The sequence below is a fragment of the Mesoplodon bidens genome (assembly GCF_964165515.1).
Source record: "Mesoplodon bidens genome assembly, chromosome: 7".
NCBI lineage: Eukaryota > Metazoa > Chordata > Mammalia > Artiodactyla > Ziphiidae > Mesoplodon > Mesoplodon bidens.
The window spans coordinates 37,318,072-37,337,381 of NC_138164.1; the positions used below are offsets into that span (position 1 = coordinate 37,318,072).

The 19,310-nt window shown below is 43.3% G+C and overlaps 2 protein-coding genes and 1 pseudogene across 3 annotated transcripts in view; 1 reads left to right on the forward strand and 2 right to left on the reverse strand.

Annotated features, from left to right (window-relative positions):
* Window positions 1–19,310, reverse strand: part of LOC308620761 (uncharacterized protein) — a gene marked incomplete at its 3' end in the record, with an annotated part of 448,069 nt that overhangs the window by 299,129 nt on the left and 129,630 nt on the right. The window lies entirely within an intron of this gene.
* LOC308620057 (centrosomal protein of 78 kDa-like) overlaps window positions 1–19,310 on the forward strand; it is a 220,436-nt pseudogene that overhangs the window by 182,745 nt on the left and 18,381 nt on the right. The window contains exons 3-9 of the transcript in view: window positions 7,441–7,513; window positions 8,564–8,673; window positions 10,901–11,075; window positions 13,069–13,182; window positions 15,172–15,235; window positions 18,168–18,246; window positions 18,351–18,706. The product of the transcript in view is annotated as a centrosomal protein of 78 kDa-like (transcript). The remainder of the gene's footprint in view (window positions 1–7,440; window positions 7,514–8,563; window positions 8,674–10,900; window positions 11,076–13,068; window positions 13,183–15,171; window positions 15,236–18,167; window positions 18,247–18,350; window positions 18,707–19,310) is intronic.
* LOC308619848 (transcription initiation factor TFIID subunit 7-like) lies at window positions 15,833–18,716 on the reverse strand. Its single transcript, XM_081239069.1, has one exon. It carries the CDS (start codon window positions 17,900–17,902, stop codon window positions 16,853–16,855), a length of 1,050 nt encoding a protein of 349 aa, XP_081095195.1. The 5' UTR covers window positions 17,903–18,716; the 3' UTR covers window positions 15,833–16,852.

Sequence of the window (19,310 nt, forward strand, 5' to 3'; positions counted from 1 at the left end):
TTCCACAGATCACCAGTGTTGATGCTGAACATTGTGACAAGTAGATGAACGCTTTCAACTTTGAATCCAACTTTCTGGGATTTCTCTGGGCAGAATTTTAAATGTTGGGATGATGGCCCAGTTGGGAGATGTGGCAGCTTCAACCTTTTCAAATTGAAGGACAGTTTGCTTAAGCAGATAAGGGTGTGGTTTGGGAGGGTTTTCCTGAAGTTTTGTCTTCAGCATTCTTGGTTATTTTCTTCTGCTTAGCCAAAGATACCATGTGCAGTATAAAGGCTGTCTGAGCTTTATGTCATGATAATGTGGTTCTGGAAGTTTAGAAACACACTCTGGCTTCAGATCCGCGTTAAATAGATCACTTGCGTGGCCAAAGACCTCAAACCTTTCCCTCCTGGGAAAAAGGCTTCTATTTCTTAGGCTAAAACGCTAGTGTGCAACCACATGCTTGTGCCTTTAGCGGTGATGGTTAAATTTTCTATGAATTGAATAAGTCATGTTTTTTAAAAAGTTAATGAGGCATTTAATTAACTCACAACGTCGGGCTTATGGCCTTTATGGTTACATTTTGCGGGTAGTGGCATTCGGCTTATAGCCGCTGAACAGAGAGCTGTCCGACAAAAGCAGTTTGACTTTGCTCTGGAATGGCTGGGCTGCCCTTCAGACACTCCCGTTTATTTCTAGCAGAGAAAATAAACCAAGGAATGTGTTGCGTCGACAGACTCGCCCCGCCTCTTCACCTTTCAGTTAGAGAAAGTGCTGGTGGCGACGGTTGCCATCCATTTAGAGGCCATCACCCTCTTAGCTAGGAGAGTGTAGTTAGCCCACTTGACCCCCAACAGAGAAGGCCTGTGGGGTGCTCGTCACAGCTGGATTGCATCCCTCTAACTGGGGCCCTCTTGGGCCTTTTGAATCTTCCCAGCTGACCAGGTACCAAAGACCTGAGTTTTAGGTCTAGTACTTCATGTTAATTGAACTTGGGGTTTAATATCTCTGGGCCTCAGTTTCCAAGTGTTGAATGAGGATAGTACTACCTTCCTTTCCTGGTAGCTCCTGGGTTCCTGTGGGTGACAGAAGACGTCCTCATCTGGGGAATGAGAAGCACTGTGTAAACAGTGGGATCAACGTGGTTGAGTTAGGACAGCCCGTGGCAAAAAGTCTGACCTGGCCGTGGGGCTACTGCTGCCTTTGCTGCCATCTTCCAGGAGAAGAGAGTTGACTTACCCACCAGCTTGGACGGCCTTTCATTTCTAGGTACCCTTGAATCTGCCCTAGTAGTGATGAAGGTTTCCAGGTGAAGGCCATGATTGTCACAGCAAATAAACCCTGGGTTGAGTAAATTGATGTGTGCACAGCAGTTGGTGGCGTTCAGACCTGATCCCAGAGCCACGTGACAGGGCCTCTCCGTGGCTGGCGCACACAACTCATTAGCTTGCAGCCGTCCACTCAAGTCTGGCTAGTGAGGGCCTGCTAAAAGAGCAGCAGCTTCATGCGGTATCCTGGATACCAGGGCTCGGGGCAGGTGGCCTGGGAGCCCAGAGGATTGTGGGCTTTCTGGCAGGTTGGGATGTAAACGGAGAAATGCATTCGTGGGCGTGCCTTTTCTCTTCCTCCTCTTGTTTTGGAAGGGAGCTGCTGCAGTGACCTGAAGTAACAGGGCACCGATGGCCAGGTTTACCAGCATGCCCCATTAGGTTCACATGGTAAGCAAATGGAACATTCTAGTTCGCTCCCAAGTGAGTGGTCACCTTTGATTGGCGTGTCCTCCAAAGGGCATAAAAGGTTTTTACAGAACCCATCTCGCACTTATGGGCGGCTAGAATGACCCCCGTTTTAGGTTTAACAGATGAGTTACCTGAGAGATGTCACAAGGAGGCCTGTTCTGACCCCATCCCATCCCCCCTTACCCAGCAGACCATGTGTTGGGCCACATGCACGTTCTGCCTACTCCCAGCTCTCAGAACCTGACGGCTCTCTGCTGGGCACGACTTACCCAGTATAAACAGTATAATGTGTTTTCTGGTGGCAAATGCTTTCGATGTGTCTGAAAACTTTCTTAAGGTAATAAAACATTGAATAAGTTCCTGCTCTGCTTACTGGGAGTGGTTCATATTAATATTTTAACAAGCCAAAGAAATAAGGTTAATAACAGTGATTCTAATGCACAGTGTTGACACAGAACATCTCCGGGGGCGGGGGTGAATGTTTTATTTGATTCTTGAAATGTGGAGGTTGCAGCCTGTGGTGTATCAGGTTCCTGTCATTAACTTGAGTAAATATGAGAATATTAGACTGATTCTGCCCCGAGAGGGTGGAGTGAGGCAAAATAGAGGGTGGGGTTATTGGAGGCATTTTGTGTCATTCCTCGAGGATGGAGGGAGAGAGCTTCTCTTTAACTCTACTTAACGTACAGACAAGAGCATCTGAGGCCCAGGTTCTGATTTGGGGTCTTAACAGGGGGCGCGAGGATGTAGCTGACCTGTGTGTCCCTGCTTCTCTAAGCTGGGGAATGTTCTCTGGCTGATTTAAGCTCTCTTTAAGTGTTGGTCATCCATACTTTTATCTAAACTTGTGTTATCGTCCACTGCCACTGACTGAACAGACCCATCAAGTGAGAATGGTCTGTGCTTGGCAGTGTGTCATCTAAGATGTTAGCAGCTGTGACACTTCTGTACTGGTCACGTCGGCCCCTGGGCTGAGGGCTTTCATCGCTATCCGAATGCGTCCTCTCAGCAGCCCTGTGGAAGCTTGGAGAAGTTCAAGGGTAACTTGCCCATGGCCAGGCCACTGGTGCAGCAGAGCCTTAGACAACACTGTCTGCATCTCCAAGCCCTTCTCACACACTCTCACCCCCGACCAGGATGCCTGCCGCCTGCCCGCGCTATGGTGGGCTTTTGGCCCCAAGGATGTATGCCTTTGAAAGTGGGCACCGCCAAGCTATGGGGAGGTCACCCTTACAAGGTTCACTGTATGGTTGACTGATGGTATCTCCTCTCCTCTCCTCTCCTCTCCTCTCCCCGTAGGAAGTGGTCTTGTACTGCCTGCAGAACAAGATTTGTGATGTGAACCACCGCGACAACGCGGGTTACTGTGCCCTGCACGAGGCTTGTGCAAGAGGTTGGCTCAACATCGTACGACACCTCCTTGAATATGGCGCCGATGTCAACTGCAGTGCCCAGGATGGAACCGGGTCAGTGGCGGTCTTGCTCTTGGCGTGGCCCTGCTGGGGCATAGGCAGTGGTTCTCAGGGTGTGCGGGGAACCCCAGAAGGAAAGATGGAGAGTGAGTGCCATGTAAGCACACTGGTGGTGGAGTCCTCTAGAATGGAATCGGACAGATCTTTCTGGCAAATTTACATAGAACTTTAAAACTCTGTGACACTCTTATGGACAGAGGTCCCTGAAAATGTTGAGCCTGCATGAATAATCAGGGGTGTTCTCTTTTAAGACCCTGGACTCTTCACCAGCGTCTGTTGAATCTCACTCTTGAACATATATGTGAGTTGAAAGTTGCAGGAGTACAGACAGGTCCAGTGGCAACTGGCTTGATAGGACCTGCCGTGTCCACCCACATCCCCGGGCCTGGCCCCCACTCTGTCCTTGACCTCGGTTTATTGGCCAGAGGCCCAGGTCTGAGTCAGCCCAAGCATCTTCCTGGTTGTACCTGGGATGCCACCACGAGGCAGGGCACTGGGGCTTTCCTGACGGTCATAACATTAGCAAAACTGTAAGGTATTTGGTGGTTCGTGGTTTCCAAATCGCATCCTTTCTGGATGGGACTGCGGACAGTGTTCCTGACCCCAGCGGACACGGGCAGGAGGACTCTGTATCCTCCTGAGAACTCGCCCTGCCTGTCGACTGCTTCTGGGCGAGAGGGTTGATCACTCATCTCCAAGTTGGTTTCAGGAGAGGTTCCACTTTGCCCCCAGTTTCTTTGACAAACTGCACTTTTTGGGTTTTGTTTGTAATGGTATAACAATGTCTTGTCGTATCTGCTTCCGTGATGCTGGGATTCTTCCCCCCACCCCTCCGTACGTTACCTTCTTACAGTCTGTCACTATTTAAGTTCATTGGAAACGTTTTCATCTAGGCCTGAGTTCCTCCTTGGGCCATGCATTAAGAGAGATTTGCATTGAAGAATTAGGCCTGAGATGGTCCCTTCACCTGTCCCGTAAAGGGTTATGTGTTGAAATAACAGAGTAATTTGTCGCAGCGACCGTACACTCACCTCCTCGGTGAAATAGCGCGCCTACGAGGCTTGGCCGCACACGCTCGATTTTGCCCCGTGTCCTTAGAAGCAAGCGTCGCGTGCACGGGTGTAGTCCCCCGCACCTCTCCTAGGCCTCTCCACGATGCTGTCAAGAATGATCATCTCGAAATTGTCCGCTTGCTCCTCTCCTACGGTGCTGTTCCTACCCTGGCTACATACTCAGGTAGAACCATCAAGAAAGTGAACCACAGCGAACTTCTGGAGAAGTTCTTAACAGGTACGGCAGAGGTCAAGACACGGTCTTGTTCAAGCATCTAGACGGTGACTTCACAGCCTTTCACCTGGGTTCCCCCTACCCCCACCCCCCCGTTTACTCTAAGTGACCCTTTACTGGGAAAAGCGGCCCAACGTTAGTCTGTCAAAGAAGAGATACATACTTTGAGTTTTGCGAGGTGGGGGGCTGGAAAACTCTTAGCTAGCCAGGCTAGCTTTTGTTTGGCAGGCTGGGGCGGTGAGGCGGGCAGTCCCTCAGGAAGGCGGGTGGACGCGTGGGGAGGTTTCAGTCAGATACCTGGAGGCGTGTGCAGTGGGACTTGTCAGGAGGTGACACCAGCCCCAGCGTGAGATGTTCCCGAACTCCAGCAGCATTTGCCTCTTACCAGCAGGCGTTATCTTGTTTCTCTCTCTCTCTCTCTCTCTCCCCCTCTCTCTCCACACTGTTGAAATAACCTGCAGGCTCCTGACGACGGTAACCCCGGTTGCTCTTCGGAGTTCTCTGGCAGCTGTGTGTGTGGTGAGCAGCCTTGTTCGTTTCAGTTGGGCGGGTGGGGGTGGGGGTGGGGGTGGGGGTGGTGCTGTGAGCAGGGCTTGCTTGGGAAAGAATTTTTCCAGGGTCCTTTTTGGAGAACAGCTGGAATCTTGCTCCAGCTTACTGACCTCTCTCTTGTTTGCCCCCCCGGTTAGAACCAGATGATGAAAGTGGTTACGATGTTTTAGCAAATCCCCCAGGACCGGAGGACCAGGATGACAGCAACGAGGCCTATGGTGACCTATTGGAATCTGAATTTTCCGAAGACCCCGTTTTGCCGTGTTATAACGTCCAGGTGTCCGTCGCTCAGGGGTGAGCGTGGCCAGCGTGTGGTCGAGAGCCAGCCCAGCTGCTCTGTGGGGTGGCAGGAGTTAGAAATCCCCTTCAGCAGATGAGGGTGGATGGGTTGGGGGGTGAGTGAATTCCTCACCAAGTGTCCACCGACCTCACATAATGCAGTGGAACTTTTCCAGAAAAGTTTGGGGGGTGGGAGGGCTCCCCAGCCAACTGCCCTCATTGGAACACACCCCTAGAGCCCAAAGGACACGGGAGTCAGCGACTGCAATTGCACAGTTTCAGTCACTAAACTCTTGGGGAAGGGATCCTCCCCAAACGGCTACCATAGGGGCCTTCCAAGGCGCGTGAGGTCCACGGGACAATACTGATGTGTACCCTCTTCTCGTATAAGATTAGAGAAAGCCGTATGTGGCACCTGGGATCTTATGTGTCTTCAGATTTGCTTAGATCGAGTCTTGTCCCCACAGTCGGGCCACTGTGCCCCATGACCAACCCTTCGGAGTGAACACATCAGGAAACCTTGCTCTGCTGTGTGTTGACCCCGGTGCTTAAGGAGTAGCATCCTCCTTGGACTCTGAGGCTGGGACCGTGTCTGCCTTTGTGGTGACATTGTATTCGGGATAGAGATGATAAAGCGTGGCAGGGTATCAGGAAGGATTGTACCACCTCCCTTCTCGAAAAAGCCTCACTCCCGGCAGCATTGAGGGGCGGGTTGGAGGTGTGGGAAAGGCAAGGAAAGCCAGGTGACCTCGAGTGTTTCTCATGCTCTCTCCGTGAGGGCCGGAGGAGAGGAGAGGTCAAAGAGGTGTTTGCCATCTCCCTTGGGTTGGCATACAGACTGGTTTTCCCCAGTGACTAGAACGGGGTGCACTTACTTGGAGAGGGGTGACCTGAGTTGTGGCCAGAGCCAAGGCAGCACTGGGGTGGCCTGCAACGAGGCTGGTTCAGGGGCGCTGCTCCTGCTTTTGTCTAAGTTGGCTGATCTGCCCTAGGTGGTCTCTTAACACATGCACATGAGTCCAGAGTTCCCCCGCTAGAAGTAGATCTTCCGGGCTTCCCTGGTGGCACAGTGGTTAAGAATCCGCCTGCCATTTCAGGGGACACAGGTTCGAGCCCTGGTCCGGGAAGATCCCACATGCCACGGAGCAACTAAGCCCGTGCGCCACAGCTAATGAGCCTGCACTCTAGAGCCCGCGAGCCACAACTAGAGAAAGCCCGTGCACAGCAACAGGCCCAATGCAGCCAAAAATAAATAAATAAATAAAATTAAAAAAAAAAAAGTAGTAGATCTTCTAAGGACAGTGAGAAGTGGGGTGGGGGTGGGGTAATCAAAGTGGAAGTAGCAGGCCCTTTCACCGCCAGGAGACGGGTAGTTTATAGTTGGGAGCGCCTCTAATTTTGCCGGAAACTCAAACCACTGTCCTTTCTCTGGTGTAGGCCTCGTAACTGGCTGTTGCTCTCAGACCTGCTCAAGAAACTGCAAATGTCCTCCTGCATATTCCGCTGCAATTTTCCAAATGTGGAAATTGTCACCATCGCGGAGGCCGAGTTCTACCGGCAAGTGTCAGCAAGTCTCTTATTCTCTTGCCCCAAAGACCTGGAGTCCTTTAATCCGGAAAGTAAGGAGCTCTTAGATGTGGTGGAGTTCACGAACGAGCTTCAGACTCTGCTGGGCTCATCCGTGGAGTGGATCCTCCCCAGAGACCTGGACTCAGACGACGCCTGGTGAGCTCGCCGGGGCCCGCCGTGTACAGTGTGTCATGGTGTTAATCCTTGTGCATATGTGTCCTAATACGACTATTTCTGTAAAGAAAGGACACGATGAGACACGACTCGAGTCGGAAGGACTTTGAAACATGTTTTTTTCTTTTTAAAATTTTAAGTCAGTTTTTATGAAGTTGTTAATAAAGTTTCTTTACTTTTCAATGTACACATGCTTCGGAATATGTTTGTTTTTACTCGGAACAATTGTTTCTTTTCTTTTTTAAGGAGAAAAAAAAAAGGCAAAGGAGCTCCACACTTTGACTTAATTTCATACAAAGCTCCGACGACAGAGGCCATAACTGTTGAGAGTTGCTTTGGGGGCAAATTAAACCAGTAAAATTTTAAACTCTTCCTCCATATTAAAGGGATTGAATAAATTGGCCACTTTGGTGCACCTGTGTCCTGCGAATTGTCCAGTTGGAGATGGAGGTTTAGGAAGTGAGTTTCAGTCTTGTTTAAGTCTCTTCCCATCAGACTGGTCTCGTGATTTCCTACACACCATGTTACTTCCTGTCTACCTTTCCTTGGTGTTGTTCATGCCTGGATTGTCTCCTGTACCTGCTCAAACCTTGGTCCATTCTCATTTGTACCATGGAAGTTTGTCATGCTGGATACTGTCAGAACTAATTTTACTTAAGTTTGTGTTAAGGTGCAAAGCACACGTTTTGTATATTTTCTGTTTTTTGTGTTTGTCTATATTTTATGGTTTCGCTTCAAGAAATATTATGGGAAGGGAAATAGCAAGATGTAAAGAGCAAAAAAGTCATCATTCTCTTTCAATTGTTAGAACATCTATCTGCAATCATAATTATGATGCACTGTGGTATGTGTTAAAATAGTAAATACATGTAACGTCCCGTAGGAGCAGCAAACTCTGGTGTTGGTGAGGGTGTGTCATGGAAGTAATCACAAAGCAGGTGACTGTTGGTTGGGGTCCTGAAACATTAGTGTGCCTTCCCTGTGTCCAGTAGTGGTCTGGAGGGGTCAGGAAGCCTGCCTTTGAATTTGAGGGAACAGAGGGTTTGAGGTCCGCTCTCTTCTATTGCTCTAGTACACTGCATAGCAGCAGTATACTGGGTTTACAGTTGACGTTTAAATCGCTGATTGATCATTAAGATTGGGATGTATCTTTGGAAATGAAAATAGGAAGAATCGTATGCTTTTTTTTTTTTCTTTTTTTTCCTATATCTGAAAAGGTATGTAGTACTTTGCTGAGTGGTTGGGAATCAAGTTTGCAGTATTCAGTGTATTCAGTTTTAGTATCTAAATAGAATTAAACTGTTGCTGTAAAGTGGAATAGCACTTTGTTATTGACAAGTTTTAGAATGCATCTGTTCGTCAATTACCTGTTTGGGAAGATTGTAGTTAATGATTTTGAGAATGTGGCTATAAACCTCCAACTGACTCAAGAAAAGCAAATAAGTCAAGATTGACAAATGTATAGGCTCTTCATCTTTTGTGTGTGTGGGTTTTTTTTTTTCCTTTTAGTTATTTGTCAAGGTATAAAGAATTCTATCACACTTAAGACAAGTTAAGTAAACGTCACGGGGTGTATTCTGACATGGCATGGAGCAGATCACATGGCCTAGATCTTAAAGGTGATTTTATGTTTAAACTTTCATGAAAACATATGTGATTGAAACACATTAATATATTGATACAGAGGGCAGTTAATTTTTGTCTTTTTGTGTGTGTGTGTGTGGTACTGTTGTGGCCTCTCCCGTTGCGGAGCACAGGCTCTGGACGCGCAGGCTCAGCGGCCATAGCTCACGGACCTAGCCGCTCCGTGGCATGTGGGATCTTCCCGGACCGGGGCACGAACCCATGTCCCCTGCATTGGCAGGCGGACTCTCAACCACTGCGCCACCAGGGAAGCCCTAATTTTTGCCTTTTGATACATGTGAGCACAGCTTTCATTTTGCTGAAAGAATATGACCAGTTTTCAGTTTGGGATTCTACCATTTAGGAAAGATAGTCCACTTAATTTTAGAAATAAGAGATTTAATATATAATACGTAATAATACTTTTATGTATTTTTTTACTGAAAACATTTATTTTAATACTGTGAAGAAACTATGCCATTCTAGTCTTCAAGACTTAAATGAATCAAGTGTTTATTAGCTGTTGTAGTTTTTAAACTAATAAAAGTCAGTACATCAGCAATTTGTAAATACAGTTTTTGAAATAATGCCTTAACAACTTTACAGTGGTTATAATGACTGTATTTAGGCCTAAAGTTAGTTAATAATTTGACATGAAGGCTTTTTAATAGTTTGATGGTGCAGATCAGGGATAGGTAAACTCTGGCTGGTGGGCCAGATCCAGCCCGTCGCCTGGCTTTGTAAAGGAAGTTTTTCTGGAACATAGTCGCACCCATTGTTTACGTGGTAGTTATGGCTCCTTTCACCCTACACCAGTGGGGCCGAGTAGTTGCAACAGAAACTGTATAGCCCACAAATCTGGAAATGTTTAAATTTAGATTTTAAAAATTGAAAACTTCTTTGAGCCTATACAGGGCAAGTCCATTGACCCCTGAGGTAGAAAACAGGAACTTGGGTGCGGAAGCCAAATGGCCTAGGTTCAAATTCCCTTTCTCCCATTTCATAGCTAGTGACCATGGGCAAATCACTTAACCTCTATGCCTCATTATGAGGTTTAAATGCACTTATTTGTATAAATAGTGCCTGGCACATACTAAGCTCTGTGTAAGTGATTGCTGTTGTTTCTGCTTGGAGCTTTAATAAGTTATTGTTAATAGAAAAATGACACTAATGATTTTCCTTATAGAGTAACAAAGGCACTTTGAGTCTTTTACTTTTTCAGAAATGTAATAAGACTTTTTTCATTGACAGTCAGTGTTCCCTGTTACCAAAATTTACTTTATGAATATAAAGAATTGAATATCTTCAAGACAGTACTTTTGCTTAAATGTCAAACCATTATTTTCCCAAGGCACATCAAACTGGCTCTGCATAGTCCAGGCCTCTAAAGCTTGTGTGCACACCCTAGGTAGCATGTGAGATACATTTTGTAAATATAGTTTTTTAAATAATGCTTGAGACTTCCCTGGTGTTCCAGCAGTTAACACTATGTGCTCCCAATGTAGGGGGCTTGGGTTCGATCCCTGCTCAAGGAACTAGATCCCACGTGCCTGCCATAACTAAGAGCCCACATGCCACAACTAAAAGATCCGGCATGCTGCAACTAAAGACCCGGCACAGCCAAACAAACAAACAAGCAAATAAATAAATAAATCTTTATAAAAAAAAAGTAAAATAAAATAATGCCTTAGGAGTTAGGAAAAGAAAATATTAGAACATTTTTACCTTTGTATTATTTTTAAAAATCTGTGTAGTTTATCATGTACATAAATTATATGTATGGAACTTTGTGTATATAATTTGTTAATAAATAAGATGCATATTAAAAAGTTTTCTTATGATTTGCCCAGTCAGGTGTTTGGAGGCCATTGGAGGACAGGATGATGAAATATAGGGCCTCAGCAAAGATAGAATTTAGAACCAATTCCCTGACTTAGAAGATAAGGAAAATAATTCATAGACTGTAATTGAGTTGTCCAACTTTACATAAGTGTTCAGAAACAGGAAATGCAGTGGCTAGAATCTAATCACTGACCGAGCAGAATCTGGGTCACTCACTGGACTCGTAAACCAGAAGTGACTGTTGAAGTTCTCAGGTTGATGCTCCTGGCATATATGCTTGATCTGTGTGTGTGTGTAAATCTCTGACATAAGAAGCCATACTGAGGCACACCCTGTTTCCTTATTCAAGCATCTTAATTTCATCCCATTAAATCTTTGAAGTATCAGACTACCAGAAGGCATGAAGAAACCTGGGCTGAGAGTCTTCATTCCAGGAGACGTGATCTTGACTGCATGGCTGGTTTGAGGCGCATCACTCTGAACTGCAACCCGCTCATTGGTGACCTGGGTGCAAGTGCTTTGGCAGAATCTCTTAGTGAGGATTTATGGCTTAGAGGGAAATTCTAAAATTGAAAATATTGAATTTTTAATATGCTTAGCTTTTGGCATGATACTATTGTGATAGGATGTTTTAAAGCCTCATTTTACTGATAGCTTTTATTTTGCTTTTCAACTTTCTCTAAGAGTTGCATATATCCTTTACAGAAAATACAGAGTTACAAGAGAACCTATAATTTTAATACCCAGATATAATCACTGTTCATTTTGGCGTATATACTTTCAGTCTTTTTTTCTTCTACAAATATATATGTACACTTAGGGATTACAAAAATAGAATTGTAGTATACTTGCTATTTCACATTCCTGCTTTTTTCACTTAAAGATGTATCATGTAGTATTGCGTCGTATTGATGTCCCATAGTTTAATCAATTCTTTGCAATTCTATTTAGACAGTTTGCTTTTCCCTGTCAGAAACAATGTGAATACGTTGTATATACATCTCTGTGTCCATCGGGATTACTTCTGTAGAATAAGGTACTACAAGTGGAATGACTAAGTGTGACCTATTTTTAAGACATTTGATACACATGGCCAAATTACCACCCAGAAAGGCTATGCCAATTTGTAGTCCACCCCAACAGTAGATGGGAAGCCTGCCTCTCACAAACACTGGCCTGTAGCACTTGTAAAAAAAATGTAAAACTACAAAAATGAGTACCTGTCCATTTTCTATGCAAGTGGGATTACTCCAAATTTTACAACTTTTTTCAATTAATTTAGTATGAGCATTTTAGCAAATCAGTAAATTTGTATCTCCTACATCATTTTTTCTGATTGTTCAGTATTCCATTATATGAATATGCCACAGTGCACATAGCTTATCCATTCTTGTATATAAGCTTTGTCCAGTTTTTCAGTTACAAATAGTACTCTGATATATATCCTTACCTATATCTCTGACTATTTCTTTTGGTTAAATTCTTAGAAAGAGAGTTGTTGGATCCAAAGGGTATAGACATTATTTAAAGGCTTTTCTTACAGAATCGTGGCTTCATCTGATAGGACAATAACCACATTTTGTTTTATTTTGTATTCATTTGATTGACTGGTGAGGTTTACTGGCTGTTTGTATTAATTTGGCTATTTGGTTAATTATACCCTGTGTCCATTCTTCTGTAGTGAGAGTTTGTAAGGGTTGTATCATATCCTGTCAGATCCGTATGTCTGACTTGCTATTTCTGTCTGTCATGGGGGTGTTGAAAGACTCCAGTTATTTTAATGTGATGGTCCACACAACACTTAAACAAAAGACTCATGATAGTTTCCTTTCATGTAATATTTTTTAATCCCTGTGCTTTAGTGATGATCCCTTTGGTTTAAATGAGTAGGTTGTTCAGCCCCAGAACTACTAGAATTCATGATCAGTTTTTCTGGTTTTTGTCTGACCTTTTACTGCGAGCGTTCTTGACCATCATACTTTCATGATAGGTTTTTAGTATGTATTCTCTATTCACACATTGTTGAAAGTTTTTATTATTTGTATCCTCTTAGACTTGTCTTTTTTTCCTCTAAAACTAACAGTTATTACATTTCTTCTATTTTGTTTTCCCCTTTGAACTAGTTTCAAGTGTGATTTGGAGCTGAAGATCATGATCAAAAGAATGCAGTGCATTTCTGAGCTCCACCAGGTTTTGCTTGTGAGGTTTACATGCCCCTGCCGCCCTTGCTAATTATGAACTGAGATTCATTTTGTGATGCTTTTTGCTCATAGGTTATATACAGTTATTCTTCACTTCTGTAATTGTAAAATCTGTTGTCTGATTTATTGGTACTAAAGCCAGGGTTATCATTGCACATCCAAGAAGAGGTTTTTAAATTGGATTATGCATTATGTGTGTGCGTATATGTCTCTGTTTTTTTCCATACCCAAAATTACAAACCTGCCATGACTTGTCTTGTGCAGGAGTCTTCCACACGTGAGAAAATGAGAGTTGTCTATATGTTAAATCTGTAGAGTTAGCAAGTGACGTTTGTCTTTCATCGAAAGCACTTGACCTGCAGCAGTGCGGCCTCACCAGTGAAGGAGCAAAGGCTTTACTAAAGGCCCCTGAAACCAACAGAACTCTGCTCGTTCTGGATATAAGAAAAAATCTGCTTGTTGGTATGTGGTCACTTTTTTTAAATTGATGAACACATAGCAAAACAAAAACAATTTGTTCAGGTATTGACAGTTTTTTAAAACTTAATGTGTTTAACTTTCCTCATCATATACAGTTGGCCCGTGAACAACGTGGGGTTAGGGGTGTCGACCCCTACACAGTTCAAGATCTGGGTATAAGTTTATAGTCAGTGGTTCCACATCTGTGGATTCAACCAACCTTGGATCATGTAGGACGATAGTAACTATGTATTGAAAACTATGCGTGTGTCAGTGGACCCGCGAGGTTCAAACCCATGTTGTTCAAGCTTCAACTGTACTTTTCTAGTGTTGCACTTCCCTTATGTTTTTAGCAGCTACTGTACTAACTAAAGTGAATTATACTTGTCAATTTTTCTTATCTCTACTCTGAATAGAGGTGAACCTAGATACTAAGCCTGCTTCCACCAAGAGCATTCTTTCTTTCCTGTGCAACCTCTGAATTCTTGCCAGGAGTACTTTATTCATTTGTCAGATTCACAAGTAATTTTGTAATCATCTTCTGTGTGCCAGATACGGGTTTAGGGACTAGGGATAAAGCAGTGAACCAGACAGACAAAAGTCTTGCCCTCATGGAACTTACATTCTAGTGAAGGACATCAGATAGAAATGAGTAAACAGATAAGTCATATAATTTTAGAGAGTAGGAAGTGCAAAACTATCTTAATGTAAGGAGAGTGAGGGAGAGCAGGTAGGACTCCATTGGATAGGTTTGTTAGGGGACAGCTTCACTGGAGAAGTGGCATTTGAACGGAGACCTGAATGAAGAGAGGAGCAAGCCATGGAAGATGTGGAGTAAGCACATTCCAGGACAAGGAGGCAATGAGTATGTAGGCATGTAGGTGGGTGGAGTATTTAAGGAAAAGCAAGGAGGCCAATCTGGGCAGAGTACTGAGTGAAGAAGAGTGTGGTATGACGTGAGGTCAAGGAGCTAGCCAGGGGTCTGCTCTTGTAAAGTCTTGAAGGCCAGAGTAAAGATGTGGATTATTCTAAATGAGTAGAGGGGTTTGAACTGGAAAAAGGCATGATCCAAATCGTATCTGAATAAGGTGACCTGGTATAGAGAAGGGACTTGGGAGGATAAAGAAGAGGAACAGGGGGCTTCCCTGGTGCCGCAGTGGTTGAGAATCCACCTGCCGATGCAGGGGACGCGGGTTCGTGCCCCGGTCCAGGAAGATCCCACATGCCGCGGAGCGACTGGGCCCATGAGCCATGGCCGCTGAGCCTGCGCGTCCGGAGCCTGTGCTCCGCAACGAGAGAGGCCACAACAGTGAGAGGCCCGTGTACAGCAAAAAAAAAAAAAAAAAAAGAAGAGGAACAGGGAGACCAGTTAGGAGACTATCACAGTGCTCCAAATAAGAGATGTTTATGGCCTAGGTTAGGTTGGAAGTTTGCAGCAAATGAAAAGTGGTTGAATTCAGGTTGTGTTTTGAGGGTGTAGCTCTCAAGACCTGCAGATAGATGTGAGGTATGAAGGAAATAGTAACAAGGAGACAAGTCGTTGATGATTATGTGTGCAACTGGGTAGTATCACTTAGAAGAAGGGAGCTGATGGGAGGAGCAGCTTTTGAGGGAATATCAGGACTTGGTTTGTTATCTTGGATGCCCTGGTTTGATATCTTAGATGCTCTTTAGGTATCTAAGCGTCTGGACGGTGCTCAGACTGTACTTTGTATCCAAAGGTATCCAAAGCCACTTCAGATGCAAAATGTTTCAAGTTGACCTTTGCTGCTGCCAAAATAGTAGCCACTGTGGGCAGTCTGCAAGATGGCATCTTAGGTTTCTGAGGAAGAAATTAGAATACACAAAGGGGGAAATAAGTGTATAATTATATAATGTAGATTTCATATTTAAATGTCTGGGAAAAGCAATAATTAGTTGGCTTTTGGTTTTAAATGGAAATAGCCACTCATTGGAAAATAATTACTCTAATTTCAATTCATTTTACTTTAGATCATTCTGTGATGAAAACAGTTACCAAACAAGTTCTCCAGGTGGAAGGAGTGCCAAGTCAGAGGTATATAGCATGTTTCAGTTCTCTTGGAAGAATTTCTCTTTAATGGCTTGGTTTTCTTTCTTTCTTAAAAGAAAATTATCAAGGTACTTTCTGCCATCTTAAAACTAAGATTTTAGTCAAATCAAATGGCTTTTCTGGTTTTGAAAATGTTGTGTGATGCTTTAATTTAGGTTCCCAGATATGCAGATTGAAAACCTTTTAACTTTTTATTTTCTGTAACATATTATCGTTAGTCACAAATAGTCTTTTTTTTTTTTTGGTGATAAGAATGAATAGCAGGAGCAGCATTTGTGAAACCAAATCTAATATGAAACTGACTCTTTCTTGTGAGTAAATTTGAATATTGAAACAGCAAAACAATAAGGTTTAATAAAAAGCAAAATAAATTTTTTATGTTTATGATCTGCCAATTTCCCAGAAAGGGTTTTGTGGTGACTTTAGTTATATACCAGATACATTAAAATCACCAGTGGACAACACATCTTTTATTCAGGTGCCCTCTGAAAGTTTTAAAAATTTGTTGACTTCGTAACAATGAACGGTCCACTTTAAAATGGTTAAAATTATAAATTTTCTGTTTTGTGTCATTTACCACAATTTTTAAAAAATGTGTTGTTTGAAGATTTTTGGGTTTTATAAAGGTATTAGCATAAAAATGAAAAATTTAAAAGACCACCTCTAATCCCATTATCCTATCAAGCAATATTTACATTTTAATTTTCTCTTCCTGCTGTCTATAAACATAATTCCACATAGCTTCAATATAATTTGCCATTCTTATCTTTTCATACTAAATTTAAATTCTGTGATTCATAGTTATACTTTTTAACATTGCATTCACATGGTTTCATTGAGTAGGTCAATTTTTTAAATTGGTGAAAAATTGGAAATAACCTCAAATAAACTATTGTAAACATCTTCATAAATACAGCTTTTTTTTTTTCTACTTCAAGTTGTATGTTTTTGATTCTCTATTAATCAACTTGCTTGGACAATAGTGTATTAAATAAGTTGTTAAGAGTGTTTATGAAGTCAAAAAAAAGCTTATGATCGTCTGCCAATTGTTATTTCAAGAGTGATATTTTATTTTTTTTAAGGTGAAAATTACTTGCTTTTATTTATTGTTAAAACAACTTTATGAAATGATTTGCAATGCAAAATGTGGAAAACTGCTTTGAATAACTGGGAAAATAGCTACAGCATGGGAAAACGTATGTAAACAAACTTCACTGCCACCAAACTAGAATCTACTAATTTATCTCAGATGGCATCACAGAGTAGCAATGGCAGCTTCTGGTAAACGGAGAAACAGCAGCAAAGTCCTGCAGTGAAGCTGTGATTAATTACCAAACTGAACTGTTCACTCCACTAATCCTACAACTTCCCTACATTTATCTGTCTATACATTCCTACTTACTACAGGACAAACACCCACCGAAGTGGTTCCAAAAAACAAATGAGATAGAAATTCACAATTATAAAACAAATCCAATAGAAGGCAGTGGAGGAAACTGGGAACTACTGCAAAGTTTTACTGTCTAGTCCAGGTGATGAAAACAAAGTTTTTCTTTCAAGGCTGACCACTGTCAGGAATGAAATTAAGTATCAAAACTCTCCTCACTTCTCTAGGAGTGATTCTAGCTCTTCTTGCAAAGAGCTGAGCTGCTCCTTTTCTCGGTCTTCCTTTTGTTTCAGTTCATCCAGCACAGCCTGAAATCTGTTCTTGAGAGCCAGGTTCTCCACTTTCATGATGAGATCCTCCTGTCGCTTTGCCCTGTCCTGGGTCTCTTGGAGCTTGCCTTTCATGTTATCAATCTGTTTCTGAATTCCCATAACCAGCTGATTAGTTCCCTCGTTTTCTTGGTGGTGTTCATCTGACTCATTTAGCTTGTGCTGTAGCTGCCTTTCCAGATCTTCCTCAGTGTCAATGATGTTTATATCTTCTTCATCTTGATGCTGTGTCTCATCTTCATCTTCACTGCTGCTGCTGAGGTCATTGAATATCTCCCGAAGCTCATCATGTTCTAATGAGTCATGGCCCTGCCTGTGGCCAGACATTCCTGGGGAAGAGATATCAAGGCCTTGACTTTCTGCTTCTTTTGTTTCATCTTCAGCAATTATTTCCCAACGGGTACTGACAGCTTCAGCATCTGTGCTCAGCAACCGCTTTACTTCTTTTTCCACATCTGGAGACTCAATATATTTCTTCTTTGCTGTCTTACGGAACCTTCTCTTTCTGACATTTTTTAGAGGCAGAGTAATTCCATGGTTCCATATAAACTTTTTCTCTTTGTCCTTATCCTTTTTCTTGCTTGCTTTGGGATCAGCAGTGGCAACTGGTTCCTCAACAGGAGGATAGAGATCACCATCAGCTGTACAGACAAGCATCTGAGAGATATCAGCTGTCTTGTAAAAGGTTTTTTTATCAATGGTTTTCAAACTTTCCATAACACATGGCAGATCTACCAATTTTGACGCCAATGGGACCTGGTCCACTCTGACAATTCCATGACGCCCATCAGGGTGTAACTCAATTGTCAGTCTGTCCTTCAGGTTGACATGACCAGACTGTATCGCCCGCCTCACAGTAGAGGCATACTCCGGAGGTAGGCGTAAGATAAACTGGCTCTCTACTTCGTGAGGAGCATCATCTTTGCTCTTACTCATCTTTACTTCTTTGTGACTCAGTTTTTCTCTAATAACCACTTGTTGCACTAAAAAATTTCAGCTATTTCAACAGAAAGACCAGTTCTTTATAAATTGACGTCTTTAATTACAAAGAGTTCTAGGTAGAAGAGCAACTAAGCGTCTATTCGGAATTAAGTTCCAAGTCTTTCTAAATATGCTGTGACAATACCAGTCGTTAATGACGCATTGCCTTACTCAGGTCCATTTAAATCTGTTAGCTGCAATGCCAAGTTCCAACCTCTAGATAGAGGTTGTCCTGCCGCTGCAGGACAACGCAGGGAAAGCAAATGGCGGCTCCTACGGAATGATTTTCGGCACAGAAAGTAAGGCTCAGCAGATACTCCCAATCCACAAACTCTCCCGGAACAAAGATACGCAAAAAGCGGGGCGTAGTGAGCTCTCTTCGCCTCGGGTACTTACAATCCAGTGACGGTTATAAGTCCAGTTTCTCCGGACAGGCGCGAGCGGGAAACGAAGCCACTCAGAGAAAGGCGGCCGGGAGCCGAGAGTCTCCTTCCGAATTCCTTTGTTCTTCCCGGCACTTGGCAAAGCGATCCGCTGATTATCGGTGAAACGGCTGAGGACGGGCAACGCGAAATCTCGCCAAGAACCGCAGCTCCGAACGCCAGATTCTGCAACTCCGCAGCTCAGGCGGCCTCCGTCCGTTACAGCAGACCTAGCCGAGAAAAAACAGCTGCGTCACCACGCGAGACCGGCAGCTGCTGTGAGTCGCAACACGCCTCGGGCGGAAGTGCGAGCTGCCCCAGCGCGCGCAGGCACAACGTGCGATTAAGCTATCCGGCGTCTTGTTGTCTCGCGAGAACTTAGCCTTAAAGGGATGAAGACTTTCGCCAAGAGCTGTTGGTTTAAAAGTATTTAGAGGGAACGGTTCTAAGAAGGACATGGATTCTCCCGCGCGCCTCCGCTACCCCCTCCGCTAAAGAGAGTGATATTTTAATAATCAAATAGTACATTCAAAGAAGTTAAGATTTGTGATATCACACTAATTAGATATTATTATTAAAAATTTATATCCTATGTAAAGCATTCTTAAAATAGCTACATTGACTTTTGCTATGATATTAGAAATGGAAGGATATATAAATAAAACATGTATATGTACAACATATTTGGAATTCTGTAGAATTAGTACAGAATAATAGGGCATCATGGAATGAGAACAGTTAAACATTTTTTTTTAGTTAGCATGATTAAACAAAGTGGAAATGTAACTGCAGTATACAAGCTCATTGAGCTCTTTTAAGAGTAATTTTATTTCTTGGGCTTTTTTTTTTGTATTTGCCTCAGTTATTTGGAGACATAGAGGTAAGCCAAATCAGTATCTGGGTATATACCTAGATCCAGGGGAGTATAGGGGTGAAATAAT